General features: G+C 38.1%; 1 protein-coding gene across 1 annotated transcript in view; it reads left to right on the top strand.

Moving 5' to 3' along the window:
• FBN2 (fibrillin 2) overlaps positions 1-18,918 on the top strand; it is a 226,740-nt gene that overhangs the window by 94,632 nt on the left and 113,190 nt on the right. Inside the window, exon 8 of the mRNA XM_040241764.1 lies at positions 6,268-6,393. Within this exon, the coding sequence (XP_040097698.1) occupies positions 6,268-6,393 (126 nt within the window). The remainder of the gene's footprint in view (positions 1-6,267; positions 6,394-18,918) is intronic.

Here is an 18,918-nt window from a genome sequence, read left to right as displayed (position 1 = left end):
AATATTCCTCGAATTGACATATAGATATAACACAATTCCTGTCAAAATTCCAACCTTTTTAAATACACAGTCTAATCCTAAGGTTCATATGGAAATTTATATGTAGATCATGTATCAGATATGGGATATATATATATAAAGAACTCATACAACTCAGCTATTAAAAAACAAATAACTTCATTTAAAACTAGGCAAAGTAATAGAATAGGTATTTCTCCAAAGTAGATACATAAAAGCAATAAGCACGTTAAAGTGTGCTCAACATTATTAGTCATTACAGAAATGCAAACCAAAAGTATGATGTGGTACCATCTCACATCCTTAAAATAGTAAAGGTAATAATGAGTGTTGGCAAGGATTGTGGAGAAATGGGAATCCTCATACATTGCAAGTGAGAGTGTAAAATATTCTAGCTGCTTTGGAAAGCAATTTGACAGTTCCGTAATAAGTTAAACATAGAATTATCATATAACTCAGCAATACCACATGAGATTAAATCATATGTCCACAGAGAAGTAATACTGAAATGTTCATAGTAGCTTTGCTTGTAATAGCCAAAAAATGAAATTAATGAAAATATCCATCAACTGATGGATGAATACATAAAATGTGGTATATCCATACAGTAGAATATTATTTGCAATTAAAAAGAATGAAGTTCTGGTATATCCCACAACATAGTTGAAATTTGAAAACATGATGCTAAGTGAAAGAAGCCAGTCATGAAAGATCCTTTATTTTATGGTTATTTTATATGGAAAATGCCCAGAATAGGCAAGTATATAGAAAGAGCTTATTAATTAATTGTTATCGATCTGGTAGTTATAGATTAGCTATTGCCTAGGTCTTGGAGTGAGGTAGGGAAGAGTGACTGCTAAAGGGGTAGAAATACTTTGGCAGGAATGAAATTACTCTAAAATTAAATTGTAGTGATGGTTGTACAATCATGTAAATACCAAAAACTGTTGAATTTTGTACTTTAACTGAATGAATTACCATGCAATTATTATATTTCACTAAAGCTGTTTATAAATATACAAACCAATACAGAATTGTAAAGTAAAAATTAAAAATAAATAAATAAATTAAAAAAAAATAAATAAAAATAAATAAATAAATAAATAAATAAATATACAATGAAATTTTGAGTAGAATTGATATGTATTATCCTTGCAGTACCCAATTAATTTTTATTTTATCATTTTGAAAATGCCTCTTGTCTCTGTAAAAGCTTGAAATAGCTTTATTCAGTGTAATATTTAGTGGTAAGTTTTCCTAGTTTTGGGCTTCCCTTGTAGCTCAGCTGGTAAAGAATGCCTGCGATCAAATCTCGGTTTGATTCCTGGGTCAGGAAGATCCGCTGGAGAAGGGATAGGCTACCCACTCCAGTATTCTTGGGCTTCCCTTGTGGCTCAGATGGTAAATAATCCACTTGCAATGTCGGAGACCTGGGTTTGATCCCTGAATTGGGAAGATTCCCTGAAGGGAAAGGCTACCCAGTCAGTCCAGTATTCTGGTCTGGAGAATTCCATGGACTATATAGTCCATGGGGTCACATAGAGCCGTACATGACTGAGACTCTTTTCACTTCACTTTCTTAGTTTCTAATAGTATGTTAAATAAAAATTCAGTGTGTGTATAAGAGAAATAATATTTACCTTTTTTCTGTACTAAAACAAAAATTATATAGAATTAGGCCAAATACATGTGGTTCCTTGGCATGGATGGAAAGAAAATATTGTGTAAGCACTTTTTTAAAAAACAATTTATTGTTTTATTTGTTCTGAGTTCTCTGTAACATAATTGTTACATGGATTCTGCTTTTGGTATGACATGTACATATTGGAACTGACAGAATCTCTAGGGCAATGTTCTTAGAAGTCAGTGATATCTGAGATCACACTTAGCACTACTTACCAAATTATTCATTATATCTACTTAGAGTAAGATTTACAGAAAATGTTGTAAATGTTGGTTGACAAATACGAGGTTATGTGGCTTGGCAGTCAGAAATCTGTCAGATGGTTTTGCTTAGATCTAATTTTCTTAAAAAAAAAAATAAAAGAAGTCTGTGTTCCATTTACATTACCAAACACTTTCCAATCCTTCTTTTTCTTTATCCTCCCATGGCACACTTCAAGTCCCTTCCTTTATGACAGAGTTCTTCCTTACCCTCCTCCCATCATTATACTCTTATTCTGACCTTTGTGATCCTTGCTCCCAGTCTCCTGTGCTGGCTTCTCTTCTTTTGACTTTCCCTTGGATGGTGGTGGTTCTCAGAGTTCCCTCCTCAAATTCAATTCTTTTCATATATGTGTCTTCTTTGGAAATCTCATTTATTGCTACAACTTCAAAAGCAATCTTCAGACTTGGTGATAAACCACAAGTATACATATTGATGCCTTACTTTTTTACCAAGTTTCAAATGTTTAGCTGCGTAGTTGGAATTTCTGCTTGTTTCTCTCAAACTTTTCATATTCAGAGTGTTCCAAACTCAACTGAACCTCAGAATGTGTTTTTCCCTCTGTATCCTGTTTTCTGTTAACAGCACTACCATTGACTCCATTCTCAGTCAAACTATAAGTCTGAGATACTTATCCAGGGGCAAAGTCCTGCTGAATTCTCCTGGAATCTCTTGAAAATGTGTTCTCTCACTCATCATAAAGCTTACTTAAGGTTCTCATCATTTATCACTGGGTTATTTATCATTATCTATGTACGTTAAACATGAGGATTGTCTTTCTGATATATCGATTTGCTTATGTAATGTTCTTATTTAATTTAAACCTCTTCGTAAATACCATATATTATTTCAGAAAAAAAAGCCTAAGTTTTTGGGAAGACTCTCCAGGGTTCAGCATATGGCGAACTAGCAAAGCTTATATTTGTCATTTTCCCAATCATGCTGGTACACTTTCCATTCTTTGTGCTGCATTTTCAGATTTTTGTTACTTCCTAAGGCTATCTGTATTCCTGGCTTCCCAGGTGGCACAGTGGTAAAGAATCCACCTGGAGTGCAGGAGACTCGGGTTCAATCCCTGGGTTGGGAAGATCCCCTGGAGTAGGAAATGGCAACCCACTCCAGTATTCTTGCCTGGAGAATTCCATGGACAGAGGAGCCTGGCAGGTACAGTCCTGGGATTGCAAAGAGTCGTACATGACTGAGCAGCTGAGCAGTCACACACACCCAAAACTATATTCCACTTGCTACAGTAATTAGTTCAGGACTCTGGGCCTTAGGAGCCTATTTTCCTGGCTATAGGAATAATTCAAAAGGGTTAGTATGTGACTCAATTCAGGGCATTAGGAGAAGAGGAAAGATTTGCTGAGGGCTCCTAGGGAAAAATTTGCTTCCTCTTAGGAGTGAGCCACTGTTCCAGTAAGAGACACCTTCTCTTACTCTAGATGTTCTAGTCAAAGATCTAGCCTAGAACTGCTGTAGCCATTTGCTCCCGTCAGGGAAGACAGCATTAAGGATGTGGTCAAAGCCAAAGGAGGGCATAGATGAGCAGATCTACTTTTCATATAGAAATCTTAAATACTTTACTGAGAGCTTTTTACATATAATTATTTTGAAGCTGACCTTTTAAGGTTCTTACTTAATTCTAAGAAAGAAACGTGGAGTTTTTGCAAAACATTTAACACAAAACTCACAGATTTAATCTTATTCCATGTGTTCTTCTGTGTTCCAGGGTTTTTTTCTTTCCGCTTGAAAGAAAATTCAAACATCTTTCAATTTCTACTCTTTCTGTTGTCAGAAGGGCTATTTGAAAGTAGAGCACAAAGAAGTACTTTATTATGAAAGGAAATGCCTGAAAACAAGAGTAAATGCTTAAATGAAAGACTTTAAGGAACCTGATTTTTAAGAATTTGGCTTAGTCTTAGGTTCCATAAGTGCCTTGGTTGTTGGCATACCTTTAGACGTAGGAGGATCAGAAAGTAAGTTTTGGTTCTTCACTTTTGTAGTGCTTGCTGCTTTACTCTGTGTGGTTTGCTCTTTCTGTCTTCCTTATCTAGAAGTGATTATCTATTTATCTGGTGATCACAGTATAGCTGTTCTGGTTTCCTTTCTCTTCTGAATCTACGTTGTTTTATTAAGATGCCCCGCACTAAGATAGCAACACAAGATTCAACAGACCCTCATTTTGCACATATGGTTTTATTTTGTTGGATTAAATCTGATGGTAACTCTTTTACCACATTATATGTTTGGTCTTCATGTAACCAATTCATGTTAGAATTCTGGACTCTCTAGGGGAATTGATAGATTATGATTTGTACCACTGTGCCTTCAGTGGCTAACTGTTAAGCCTCTAATGAAGATATTATTTTAGAAACTGTCTGAATCTGGTAATATTTTTGAATTAGAACGTTCCAAGAAGACATAGGCATATAGTTATTTCATGATACTGCTTATAGGCACGAATGACTTGTCAGAATAAATGGTGGGGAAAAAAAGAATGAATAGAGCAATTCAGTTCAGTTCAGTTCAGTGGCTTAGTCATGTCCAACTCTTTGCAACCCCACAGACAAGCATGCCAGGCCTCCATGTCCATCACCAACTCCCAGAGTTTACTCAAACTCATGTCCATTGAGTCAGTGATGCCATCCAACTATCTCATTCTCTGTTGTCCCCTTCTCCTCCCACCTTCACTCTTTCCCAGCATCAGGGCCTTTTCAAATGAGCCAGCTCTTTAAATCAGGTGACCAAAGTATTGGAGTTTCAGCTTCAACATCAGTCCTTCCAGTGAATATTCAGGACTGATGTCCTTTAGGATGAACTGGTTGGATCACATAGAGAAATAGAGGAAAGAAATTTAAGGCATTGTCAACCATTTTTAAATTATGGGGTTTGAAATTTATTTCCTTGTATTTATAGTTAGAATATAATTTTTCTGTGCTTTTTATCAATGCACTTAAGCATATGTATGTGTCTTTATGTATGTATGTATATATGTGTGTATATATACATATTCATATATAGGACTTCCCCGTAGGCTCAGCAGTAAAAGAATGTGCTTGCAATGCAGGAGACGCAGGAGATACGTGGGTTCGATCCCTGGGTGGGGAAGATCTCCTAGAGGAGGGCATGGCAACCCACTCCAGTATTCTTGCCTGGAGAGTCCCATGTATGGAAGAGCCTCGTAGGCTACAGTCCATGGTGTCACAAAGAATCAGACTCGACTGAAGCGACTGAGTATACATACATATATATATTTATATATATGCTTGTGTGTATATATATATATACATAGACATCTTTTAAAAAACTGAAAGCTCAAGTTTACTTTTTGGTAATCATCTGGGCTTTTATAATTGTTCCCTGTATTCACCTGGTTTTTGCTAGCTCTGTTGCTCAGAGAGGACAGCTAATTCCCAGGCATCTCTGACTGGATTCTCTTCACACTGGCTCATTTCCTTTTCAATGTATTAGCAAGTCGCTCCCAGTGTACCTAATTGTAGCTTTGTTTGACTTTCCACCTCTCTCTGCTTATTGAACTAGAAGAAAAGGACATAAAGCTTATATAAATGGCCAGGTTTCCTGGTTTGGGGAAAATTTTAAAGAAAGCAGACCTTTCATTAATGTGAAAGGGAGTGGACTAGTCCCGGCATTAAGTAAGCTGAATGGATAAATTTAGGGAGGCACAATAGGAAAACTGGATAACTCCCAAAGCCACCCACATTTGCCCTTTGCCATTTTACTGTATTATTTTAGGTTTGAAGTTAATTCCCAGAATGCCAGATATACGCATATTCAGATGTAAGTACAAAAACATATCCTGAAGCCAAATAGAAAAAAAAAAAAGGTGTTTGCCACCCTCCATTGGTTCAGATAATTAATGTGAAAATTAGCTATAAAATTTTAAATGTACTTATTTCATATTTAAAAATGTAATCCTTGCATATGTATGTGTGTGTTTTAAGTCTCTAGTAGGATAAGTCCCTAAATGATGTAGAATGGAAACTAAAACATTTACATCTTTACTTGTTTCCAATTTAAATTGCATTTGAGGAGGAAAAAGAGGATATGGAGTTTTGCTTTCATTGGCCTTCTTTTCCTGCCATGGGAGTTTACTTTCATCTCAGTTCCCATAGATAGTGTGAGAAATTCTTTAGGGCCTGAAACAAGAGTATCTTCAAGGTTATACGATCCGACCTAATCAACCCATCAGTGCTCTCATACACTTTTTTTTAAAGATCCCTTTTAAAAGCTGTTTAATGAAGGAAGGCCTTTCTCAGTCATCTTCTTCTTCTTCCCCTGATTAGACATTGACGAGTGCAGCATCATTCCTGGGGTATGTGAAACTGGCGAATGTTCCAACACCGTGGGAAGCTACTTTTGTGTTTGTCCACGTGGATATGTAACCTCAACAGATGGCTCTCGGTGCATCGGTAAGCCTCCTGGTTTTGAGGGCACAATACACTGCTTCTTTCTACTGACAGAACAGCCCAAGCAGGTATGGAGATGGCCACAATGATAAAACCTTTGGGAAAGTGGCTGAAAGAGCTGTTTATGGCACCGCTATCGAGGGATTGGTCAGCCAGGTGTTCATGTCACAAACTTCAGTATCAGAAGCCATTTGGGTTTGCTTTATGTTGTCAGAGTCATTTTTTAAATGAAGAAAGATTTCCTCAAGACATTGCTGAATGTTACAGACACAAAGGCACGAGAAAGATTTTTAAAAATCTGCTTTGGGAGACGAAGTGTAGTAATTAACAGTTTTTTCATTGTTATGAATCATGAATGTAGTCAGTGTCTTATTTACTTAGCATGTGTTTATTCTAGTGAAGATAGTTAATACAGAAAAGGAATCAGTACCTTTAATTTTGTGTTTTAAACATATTTTAACTAAAGCCAGATATATTTGCATGTTCTCTTTTATTTAGAAAGATGAAACAGTGCTTGCAGTCATGTGTAGGTCATCTATTTTTTAATAAGCTTTAGACTTTAAGATCACTAAAGATTCCTGTAGTACAGGAATTGAATTAGGGAATTCAAACCAGCACCCAAAGACTGAAATTGCTTGGTTCCCTGGAGGATGACTGTCTGGGCAGTGACCATCTCCTATCCCCACTGGGAGGGTGTGTGAGTCCCTAAGCACCAGGGACTTTATGTACCCACATGATGTACACATGAACTGAACTGATGGGATGGAGGTTACAGAGAATTTACGATGTAAGCTAGAGCTCATAGGCTACCAATAGAAAGGCCTGAGTGCACTTGTTGAGATGCCAAACACCGTGCTGTGGCCATCCAACAGCAAAGAGATGAGTGAGAAGATCCTGTTTCAGAATGCTATGTAGTCGAAAAGTAGCAGTCAAAGAAGAAACTGAGGTGGCAGTATTAACACTGACAGCTGCCAGTTATCAAGCACATACCATGTGTGAGGCCTTGGACATCTACACCTTACTATCACATAGTGGGAGGGCCTTGGGTAAGCTACTGACCTCTCTGTACTTCAGTTCCTTCTAGTAAATATGTGATAAAATATTCCTTATTCTTTCTACTTATCATCATTAGGGGGAGGAAGAGGTATAGGAGAATGAGGATGTAATCCTTGGAAGAGCCCTGTGTGATAAGCATAATTATTTTGATTTGTAGATGAAGAAATTGAGATTTAGAGAGGTTAAACGACTTATATGATGTTTCAGGGCTGATCCATGGGGCCAGGATTTAAATCCAGGTCTCCAGGCACCTGTGTTACTCTGGTTCTATACCGTCTCCTAAGATACTCAGTGTTAACGGAGATCCTTTGCCTAGATCTCAAGACCTCCAGCATGAGTGGTTTCTCTCCCACCACATGGACAGTTGGTTTTGAAAAGATTTGAATGATGATTATTTGTTCTTTACAAATGAATCAGAGTTCTGTCTTACACTTGGTAATACATTATAAATGTTAAGTCTATAAAACTGAGCAAATTAACTGTTGTTAGGGTCAGTGTTATCAGTTGGCTCACTGCGTACTAAGTCTGATTCATTTAACATAATTTAACAGAATTGCAAATTAGCAGAACAACCTACACTTGTCTTAGTTTTTTTAAACTGTATAGGAAAAGAATGTGCACATGCACGCACGCGTGCACACACACACACACGCACACACACACACACACACACGCACACACACAGTCTTCCTCTTGAAACAGGCATGTGCTCAATCCTATAGGGAGATTGTCAGTTTAGGGGTCATCAATGAACATCCTTGGCTGGTTGCCATAGACCCTGACTTTAGGAAACCTATATTCTTGAAATGGCCAGAAGAAATGTGCCTGGAGACATAAGTGAGATTATTACTGTGAAGTTCTGAAAATGCCAAATAAGATGCATGTGTTTTATTTGGTAGACGATGTGGAGTAACTGAAGGCCTTTGAGAATGAGTTGTACAACTAGACCACCTGGTGAGAAGGCAGAATTTGCCATAACAAGTGTTAGTGTTTTAGATCACATTTCTAAGTTACTTCTTTCTCCCTTATTTCTTAAGTTTCTAAGTCCTTTTTTTTTAGTCATGAACTTCATCATATTGGAATAATCATGATGAAAATCCCTAACAATTTACTGAGGTTGTTTTCTTCAACCTCAGATATTTGGTTTACCATTAAACCATGATAAACTCTTTATCTCTTGCTTCTTATATAAAGTTCTAGCCTTTACCTGAACTTTCAAAGCCCTTTAGAGCCTGACCCAGCCTGTATTCAGGACTCATCTCTAACCACCTACCACCTCACATATTTCTCTTATTGTGGTACATAAGTACACTGCCCAGTATTTTCTCTGCCTGAAGCATCTTGACTTCCCCCTACTATGCTCATTAAAACCCAACTCATCCTTTAAATCCCCACTTAGACATCACTGTTTTTACAGCCATCCCTGCTTAACCCACATTTACATCTTGGACAAAGTCAGTCAGCCCTTCTCATAATATTTTTTACTTTCTTTCATTTCTGGGTTTATCACAGTGTCACAGTATTTTTGCTTTACCCATTGGCCAGACTGTAAGCACCATTAGGTTCTGCCTTATGCAGCTTTCTGTCCTCGGGACCTGATACAGTCGTTTCCATAGAAGTTTGGGCCCAGTAAGTCTTTTTCTGAATGAAGAGGCAAACCAGCAAATGAATGAATGAGATGGGGTTGAACATAAGAATTTCATTAATATTAATTAGTAGCTGCTTTGCATCCTTTGACTGCTGGAGATGATGTGGTGGTACTGAGTTACGGTCTCCAGTGCTCAGAATGTGAGAGAGCTTGCTTGAGCTCCAGGAGCCGTGGCACATGAGTCCCATGCCAGCCAGGAGTCTCCACTCATTTCCGTATCAATATCCCAACCCAGAAACAGAGGAAAGCCCCTAAGGAGGGGAGAATGACATTCCAAAATTGCAAAACCAATGTTAAAATTAAGTAAGCAGCTTAAAAATTTTTTGAATTTAACTATGTTTCATTTGGAATAAGTATATGTTTTCCACATAAGAAAAAAATAAGCCTAGAATTTTAATAGGTAAGAGATCTTTGATTTTGATTTTTTTTGAATCTTGAGTCTGTATTTTGTTAGATGGAATTTATTTATGATTGAATTATATATGTCATAAGTATCTCCATGCTATTGGTTTTGTAACCATATATATGCTAACAATAATGAGCTGGATGCTCTCAATTTTTTTCTTGAGCAGAAAACTGCATGTTATCTGCAGCGTTATTCTAAGTGTGGCATATACTGAATGCTGCCCCGATTCCTTAGTTACATATTATTATATTCCTGAATATTTACAACATTATAAGGCAACAGTAAGCTTCCTTTTTCTCTTATGTATAAGAAATACCTTCGTATGGCAGGACAGTTTAATGGTCATTTAAATTATAAAATGGGATAGTTTTCTCATTTCCTTTTATGCTAAGTATAAAAATGAAATTCTTAATTTGTTTTTATTTTATGTTTTCCACCAAGTTTTTTAAAATGTCCAGGAAACAGCCCTCTTTTTTAACAAAGATTACTAAGAGATGTCATTTCTAAAAAAAGTAGACCCATACCTAATTTTTTTCTTTTTTTGAAAATTTCATGTTATTTCTTTATTATTCAATGAAATTAAGAAATTAATTATAATGTTAAAATGTGATGGAAGAAGACAATGAAGCATTTTTCATAGCACAACTTAATTACCCTTATATCATTTTGTATCATTTTAATGTTCATGACATTATTAATACTTCATTTCCATGTTGCAGTGGAGGCAAGAAGAGTGACTGGCAGTCAGCAATGAGTCAGTGATGATTGACAGGCTCTTTGAAACTCTTTTCAACCCCATGGAGCCTACCAGGCTCCTCTGTCTGTGGAATTCTCCAGGCAAGAATACTGGAGTGCCATTCCCTTCTCCAGGCGATCTTCCCGACCCAGCAGTCTAACCCACATCTCCCGTGTCTCCTGCATTGCAGGCAGATTCTTTACCATCGGAGCCACCGGGGAAGCCCGATTGGCAGGCAGCAGTGAACAGATTCTGTATCCTAGTTACTGTGCCAGCTATCGCTGTGCACACAGAGCTCGCAGGGACCCTACATGGGCAACTCAGAAGTGCCAGTCAGCAACAAGCGAAGTTCAGAAAATGGAGAGGAAGCAGTGAAAAGTCCTTAAGGTGATGGCACCCCACTCCAGTACTCTTGCCTGGAAAATCCCACGGACGGAGGAGCCTGGTAGGCTGCAGTCCGTGGGGTCGCTAAGAGTTGCACACGACTGAGCGACTTCACTTTCACTTTTCACTTTCATGCATTGGAGAAGGAAATGGCAACTCACTCCAATGTTCTTGCCTGGAGGATCCCAGGGACAGTGGACCCCCGTCTATGGGGTCGCACAGAGTCGGACACGACTGAAGCGACTTAGCAGCAGTAGCAGCAAGGTAATGTGATGTTGCCACAGTATCCTAGTGTGTTTGCTTGAGCTTTACAGAAGTTTCAGTGTGCAATATTGCCATGGAGTATTCTCAAGAAAACATAATGTGAAAAATAAAAACATAAGAGAAAGTTGGAGGCAGTGGGTAATTAATTGCTAAATAATTCCTTAGCCAATAAATGCTGTAAATCCAAAAGAAAGCTCTGATTGTCATAGTTAAAATTCTCTTGAAAGTGAGCACTGATAAGATGCAGACCTTGAAAGATGGGTGGGAACCGAGCAGTTGGACTATGCTGAGCAAAGAGAAAGGCTTGAGCAGCACTGCAGATGCTGAAAGTGAGTAGATGTGGGAGGCAGTGGGAAGGGTCGCCTAGGGAGGAGAGCTAAGTAAGAAAGTGGTTGAAGATGGGTTAAGATGACGATTCTATTTCTGAGGCTCTTAACTGCCTTTCTAAGAAGTTTCAGGTTGATCCTGAGGACAGTGAGAGCCCATGAAGAACTGTGAGCAACACAGGATCACATATCCTGTGATCAGGATATGCTGTCCCTGTGCAGCACTCTATGTGATGATGGACGTTGATTACATGCATTTGCAAATGCTTGAAGGATAACCCCAAACTCCTAAATAGGTTTAACTAATATCACAGTAATCCAAGTCTGTGCCCGACCAATAATGCTGAAGAAGCTGAAGTTGAACGGTTCTGTGAAGACCTACAAGACCTTCTAGAACTAACACCCAAAAAAGATGTCGTTTTCATTATAGGGGACTGGAATGCAAAAGAAGGAAGTCAAGAATTAATTACTTGGAGTAACGGGCAAATTTGGCCTTGGAATACAGAAAGGCAAATACAAAGAGAGTTTTGCCAAGAGAATGCACTGGTCATAGCAAACACCCTCTTCCAACAGTACAAGAGAAGACTCTACACATGGACATTACCAGATCGTCAATACCGAAATCTGATTGATTATATTCTTTGCAGCCAAAGATGGAGAAACTCTATACAGTCAGCAAAAACAAGACTGGGCTCAGATCATGAACTCCTTATTGTCAAATTCAGACTGAAATTGAAGAAAGCAAGGAAAACCACTAGACCATTCAGGTATGAACTAAATCAAATCCCTTATGATTATACAGTAGAAGTAACAAATAGATTCAAGGGATTAGATCTAATAGAGTGCCTGAAGAACTATGGACCCAGGTTCGTGACATTGTACAGGAGGCAGTGATCAAGACCATCCCCAAGAAAAAGAAATGTAAAAAGTCAAAATGGTCTGAGGAGGCCTTACAAATAGCTGAGAAAAGAAGAGAAGCGAAAGACAAAGGAGAAAAGGAAAGATACACCCATTTGAATGCAGTTCCAAATAGCAAGGAGAGATAAGAAAGCCTTCCTCAGTGATCAGTGCAAAGAAATATATGAAAACAGTAGAATCGTAAAGACTAAAGATACCAAGGAAACTTTTCATGCAAAGATGGGACAATAAGGGACAGAAATGGTATGGACCTAACAGAAGCAGAAGATATTAAGAAGAGGTGACAAGAATACACAGAAGAACTGTGCAAAAAAGATATTCACAATGCAGATAATCATGATGGTGTGATCACTCACCTAGAGCCAGACATTCTGGAATGCGAAGTCAAGTGGGCCTTAGGAAGCATCACTATGAACAAAGCTAGTGGAGGTGATGGAATTCCAGTTGAGTTCTTTCAAATCCTAAAAGATGATGCTGTGAAAGTGCTGTGAAAGCAGAGACAAATTTGGAAAACTCAGCAGTGGCCACAGGACTGGAAAAGGTCAGTTTTCATTCCAATCCCCAAAGAAAGGCAATGCCAAAGAATGCTCAAACTACCTCACAATTGCACTCATGTCACACACTAGTAAAGTAATGCTCAAAATTCTCCAAGCCAGGCTTCAACAGTACATAACAGTACATGAACTGTGAACTTCCAGATGTTGAAGCTGGATTTAGAAAAGGCAGAGGAACCAGAGATCAAATTGCCAACATCTGCTGGGTCATCAAAAAAGCAAGAGAGTTCCAGAAAAATATCTACTTCTGCTTTATTGACTATGCCCTAGCCTTTGACTGTGTGGATCACCACAAACTGTAGAAAATTCTTCAAGAGATGGAAATACCAGACAACTTGACCTGCCTCCTGAGAAATCTGTATGCAGGTCAGATAGCAACAGTTAGAACTGGACATGGAACAACAGGTTCCAAATCAGGAAAGGAGTACATCAAGGCTGTATATTGTCACCCTACTTATTTAACTTCTTTGCACAATACATCATGGGAAATGCTGGACTGGATGAAGCACAAGCTGGAATCAAGATTAAGTAAGTTAGTAAGTTAAGTCGCTCAGTTGTGTCCGACTCTTTGCGACCCCATGGACTGTAGCCTACCAGGCTCTTCTGTCCATGGGATTTTCCAGGCAATAGTACTTGAAATATCAGTACTCTCAGATATGCAGATGACACCTCCCTTATGGCAGAAAGTGAAGAAGAACTAAAGAGCCTCTTGATGAAAGTGAACAAGGAGAGTGCAAAAGTTGGCTTAAAGCTCAACATTCAGAAAACTAAGATATGGCCTCTGGTCCCATCACTTCATGGGAAATAGATGGGGAAACAGTGCAAACATAGAGAACTTTATTTTTTTCTGGCTCCAAAATCACTGCAGATGATGACTGCAGTCATGAAATTAAAAGACGCTTGCTCTTTGGAAGAAGAGCTGTGACCAACTTAGACAGCTTATTAAAAAGCAGAGACATTACTTTGCCAACAAAGGTCCATCTAGTCAAGGCTTTGGTTCTTCCAGTAGTCATGTATGGATGTGAGAGTTGGACTCTAAAAAGAAAGCTGAGTGCCGTGAACCGTGGCGTTGGAGAAGACTCTTGAGATTCCTTTGGACATCAAGGAGATCCAACCAGTCCATCCTAAAGGAAATCAGTCCTGAATATTCATTGGAAGGACTGATGTTGAAGCTGAAACTCCGATACTTTGGCTACTTTATGCAAAGAACTGACTCATTTGAAAAGACCCTGATGCTGGGAAAGATGGAAGGTGGGAGGAGAAGGGGTTGACAGAGAATGAGATGGTTGGAAGGCATCACTGACTTAATGGACATGTGTTTAGTAAACTCTGGGAGTTGGTGATGGACAGGGAGGCCTGATGTGCTGCAGTCCATGGGGTCGCAAAGAGTCCGACACGACTGAGCGACTGAAATGAACTGAAAAGGGGTAGAGGAGACAGGGATGAAACCATACACTATATAGTGTCTTAGTTTTAATCAGAAAAATCATACAAAAATGACTGGTGAGTCAGGGGGCATAGTTTTAATTAAGAAAGAATGTCCTTGAAAGAGAAAGTTAGGTAATGAGGAAGAAAAATTCCACTGCTTTAAAGGAAGAAGTAAACCAAGGAACCACAGTGGTTCTTTCTCGTTCATTCTTCCTGGTTCTAGTTAGTCGTGTATGATGGAGACACAAATGCAACCTGCAAGTATTTTAGAAATAGCAAGAATCTGCAGAATTAGTCAGATGGAACTCAGGTTGATGCCAGACCCTCAGAGAAGCAAGTGCAGGCCTGCAGAATCAGGGGATGAAGTCTGAGGCCATGATTTTTATCTGTTGGATACATGCTATCACTAGTCTTCTGACTTGAGCTCACCTCATTGTGGCTTTCTGGTTGACCCCTTCATTTTTAATGAGGAAAGCCCATTCAACAGGAGATGTATTTTTTCAAGGTACAACCTTCCCCATCTTTTACCAAGTTTTCATCACATTGTATAATTAACTGTTAGTTCTTTTAAATCAAGTTTAGACTAAATGTCAAGCCGTGAAACAAACTCTGATAAGAGTACCATTATTTTGTTTCAAGGTAGATTTATATTTTAATCAGAGAAGATGGATTACTTCCTCTTTCTCAGTGTGGCTTTAAATAAGGCTTGATGTAAACCTTCTTCTGGGAGTATAGCGAGGGTGATAGGAGATTATTAGAGGAATAGACATGTTTTCGTTACTTACGACATATCAGTTCTGCAGTTAAACACACACATTACTTATGACATATCAGTTCTGCAGTTAAACACATACCAAGCACTAGAATAATTTGTTCTAATGGTATTATAAACAGACTTCATCTTTCTTTGCCCCTAATCATTCCATATTTCAAGGGATGGCATGTCTTGACAACTCTTAGTTGTATGGGAGGTTCCTTTTTATTCTTCCATGTGGCACATTTTCAACACAGTACTTTCTAAGGACCATGCAGTTCAGAGATGCAAACGAGATAACCCAGCTCTCAGGCACTGTTTTCCTTTTGTAATGTATTTTTGGAGAGATCTTAACTATGAGATATCACACTACACTGTGTCTGTATCTCATTTTCATGTTTTTGATGCAAAGGATTGAAAGTAGATACCCCATGAACTGCAGCATGCAAGGCTTCCCTGTCCTTCACCATCTCAAACTCTCGCCCGTTGAGTCAGTGATGCCATCCAATCATCTCATCCTCTATTGCCGCCCTTCTCCTCTTGCCCTCAATCTTGCCCAGCATCAGGGTCTTTTCCAGCGAGTCAGTTCTTTGCATCACGTGGCCAAAGTGTTGAGCTTCAAATTCAGCATCATCCTTCCAATGACTGTTAGGGTTGATTTCCTTTAGGGTTGACTGGTTTGATCTCCTTAAAGAGACTTAATTGTAGAATTTATGAAAATTAGTTATGATTTACTTGCCAGTCCTCTCTTTCTGTCCCTCAGTCCTTTCAACAGTGACATGGTTTCTTCCAGCATATCTTATAGGACTGATGAAAGGTTTTCAAACTATAGGAGTTAATTATAGTTAACTAATTATGGTTAATTATAGTAGTTAATTATGTTTACTGAATTTGAAGACCTCCTGTTTAACATCAAAAATGTTTTCAGATCTACACATTATGATAACCCAATATCTTTGAGAAAAATACATAATGAAACAAAATGCTGGATATCTAGTAATAATTTTAAATGAATTTGTATTTTACTAGTCAAAATGGAATATCCATTAGTGGGAATATTAGTAGTGCCTAAATATTATGAGGCATTTTTATTTGCATTGCAGTGTTCAGTGTAAATACACATTTGTGGAGCTCTCACAATATCATTGAAGACTTCCAAATTCTGAGACTAGAACAGATTCCTGTTCAGCTCCTACTCATTTTTTTTTAACATATTACATTATTTCCAGTGTGTTGGTGTATTTGACACATGAGTGGTTTAGAAGTGTCAGGGGTGCCCCTGATTTGAAAATCTTCTATGTGGGCTTGAGTTTTGTGTTTTCTCGTTGGATAGCTATATCCGTTAGATCAAACTTGTTAACTGTTCTGTTCAAATTTTTCCTAGAACTACTAGCTTTTATCTACTATGTCTATCAGTTACTTACAGAGTTGTATAAATGTTCCACTTTGGTAGTAGACTTCTCAGTTTCTCCATGTGGCCTTTTAAGTTTTTGCTTTAATGTTTTGATGCTATGTTATAGCATTAATGACTGTCTAAAAGTGTTAATTCATAGTGAATTGAACCTTTTTTGATATGTATTGACTCTCTAAAGTTTTCTTTCTTTTCCTCTTGATACGTTTCTAAATATTTTCTTTTGATATGTTTTATCTAATGTCTTTTTGCATCGCATTTTGTGAATTGGAGTGGAAGATTTAAATATATGCTATTTGGATATTTTTTCTCTCAACCTTTCTGCTTCCTTTTGTTTTATTTTATTTTATTTTATTTTATTTTTCTTTTGTTTTAAATATGTTTCTTTAAACAGCCTAACTCTAAATTTGGGGGGACATGGTCTCAAAATCTTTATCTTTTAAATTGATATGTAAATTCATTTGTGTTTATTACAGTAACTAATGCATTTGTTTTATTTCTATTATTATTATTTTTTGCTTCTCGTTTATTGTACTTTCCCTGTACCTTCTCTTTTTTGTTATTTTCTGTTTCTCACTTTCTTTTTTTAGATTTATTTTGGCTTTTGTCCTTTCATTCCCTCTTTCCATTCTTCCACAGCCCATTCTTTTTCATCAATTGTTTAGAAATATATACTTTATTTCTCTGGTTTTAGTGATTATCCTGGCTGTTTGAGGATACATATATAATAACTTAAAGCCTAAAATTGTCTGTATTTTTACCCACATATAAACAGTAAAAGAATATTAGAATGGTTACACTTTGATCTCCCCCTTCCAAGGTAAAAAAGTCCAACCAATTTCCACTCCCTGTTTGCAACAGATTAATCATTATTATTATTATTGTTTGATATTTTATTACTTGTCCATGTATCTTAACAGTTTTTTCCCTCTTTATTTATTCATATATTTCAAACCTTCCACTGGAATTGTTTTCTCTTTTACCTAAAACACCTCTTCTAAAATTTACTTTGGCAAGAAACTTTTTGTAGAAAATTCAGTTTATGTTTCCTGAAAATGGCCTTAATTTATTTCCCTCTGGAAGATGGTTTCTTGGGGTACAGAATTTTAGGTTGACAGTTATTTTTATCACAGCATACAGAAGATAATATTCTGTTGTGTTCTAGCATCCACTGTAATCTATATATTTTTTCTAGCTATTTTTAAGACCTTCACCTTTTCTTTGTTGTTCTGCAGTTTCAGAGTGATGTGGTGTGAACTCTGCATTTCTTTTTAGTTTTCCCACTTTGGATTTCGGAGAAGGCAATGGCACCCCACTCCGGTACTCTTGCCTGGAAAATCCCATGGTGGAGGAGCCTGGGAGGCTGCAGTCCATGGGGTCCCAAAGAGTTGGGCACGACTGAGCGACTTCACTTTCACTTTTCACTTTCCTGCATTAGAGAAGGAAATGGCAACCCACTCCAGTGTTCTTGCCTGGAGAATCCCAGGGACTGGGGAGCCGGGTGGGCTGCCGTCTCTGGGGTCGCACAGAGTCAGACGTGACTGAAGTGACTTAGCAGCAGCACTTTGGATTTATTGGACTACCTAGATCTGAATTTATCTTGCAACATCATTAGAAAATTGTAAACTAATATCTGTTCACTATGGCCTCTCCCCCTACTGTCTGCTTTTGACACTTTCTAATACTCCTATTAGACTTATTAGATGTAAATTACCTTTTCACACTCACCCCCATAGTTCTTAACCTCTTTCTAAGATTTTCTGTCTCTTTGACTCTGAACTACACTACCATGATATATTCAGCTATTTTTTCCAGCTCAAGAATTCTCTCGTCATCTGTGTGTAGTTAGTTAGTTACTTCAGTTGCTCAGTCGTGTCCAACTCTTTGCGACCCCATGGACTACAGCACACCAGGCTTCCCTGTCCATCACTAACTCCTGGAGCTTGCTCAAACTCATGTCTGTTAACTGTACTATGTGCAGTACACTGCTTAATATAGTCACTAAGTGTTTTATTTCAGTTATGATTGTTTTATTTATAGACATTTCATTGAATGTTTTTAAGTCTGTTCTTTCATTGTTTGTGGACTTGTTTTCTCTGTTCACATTTTTAGTTTTTTAATTGCTTAAATGGATTAAAGGTTATTTAGTTATTAATATATAATGAATTATCATTCAGTTCAGTTCTGTCACTCAGTCATGTCCGACTCTTTGCGACCCCATGAATAGCAGCACGCCAGGCCTCCCTGTCCATCACCAACTCCTGGAGTTCACTCAGATTCACATCCATCAAGTCAGTGATGCCATCCAGCCATCTCATCCTCTGTCGTCCCCTTCTCCTCCTGCCCCCAATCCCTCCCAGCATCAGAGTCTTTTCCAATGAGTCAACTCTTCGCATGAGGTGGCCATAGTACTGGAGTTTCAGCTTTAGCATCATTCCTTCCAAAGAAATCCCAGGGCTGATCTCCTTCAGAATGGACTGGTTGGATCTCCTTGCAGTCCAAGGGACTCTCAAGAGTCTTCTCTAACACCACAGTTCAAAAGCATCAATTCTTTGGCACTCAGCCTTCTTCACAGTCCAACTCTCACATCCATACGTGACCACAGGAAAAACCATAGCCTTGACTAGACAGACCTTAGTTGGC

The sequence above is a fragment of the Oryx dammah genome, unplaced genomic scaffold (assembly GCF_014754425.2).
Source record: "Oryx dammah isolate SB20612 unplaced genomic scaffold, SCBI_Odam_1.1 HiC_scaffold_5, whole genome shotgun sequence".
Taxonomy (NCBI): domain Eukaryota; kingdom Metazoa; phylum Chordata; class Mammalia; order Artiodactyla; family Bovidae; genus Oryx; species Oryx dammah.
This window is presented reverse-complemented; position numbering and strand designations above follow the sequence as displayed.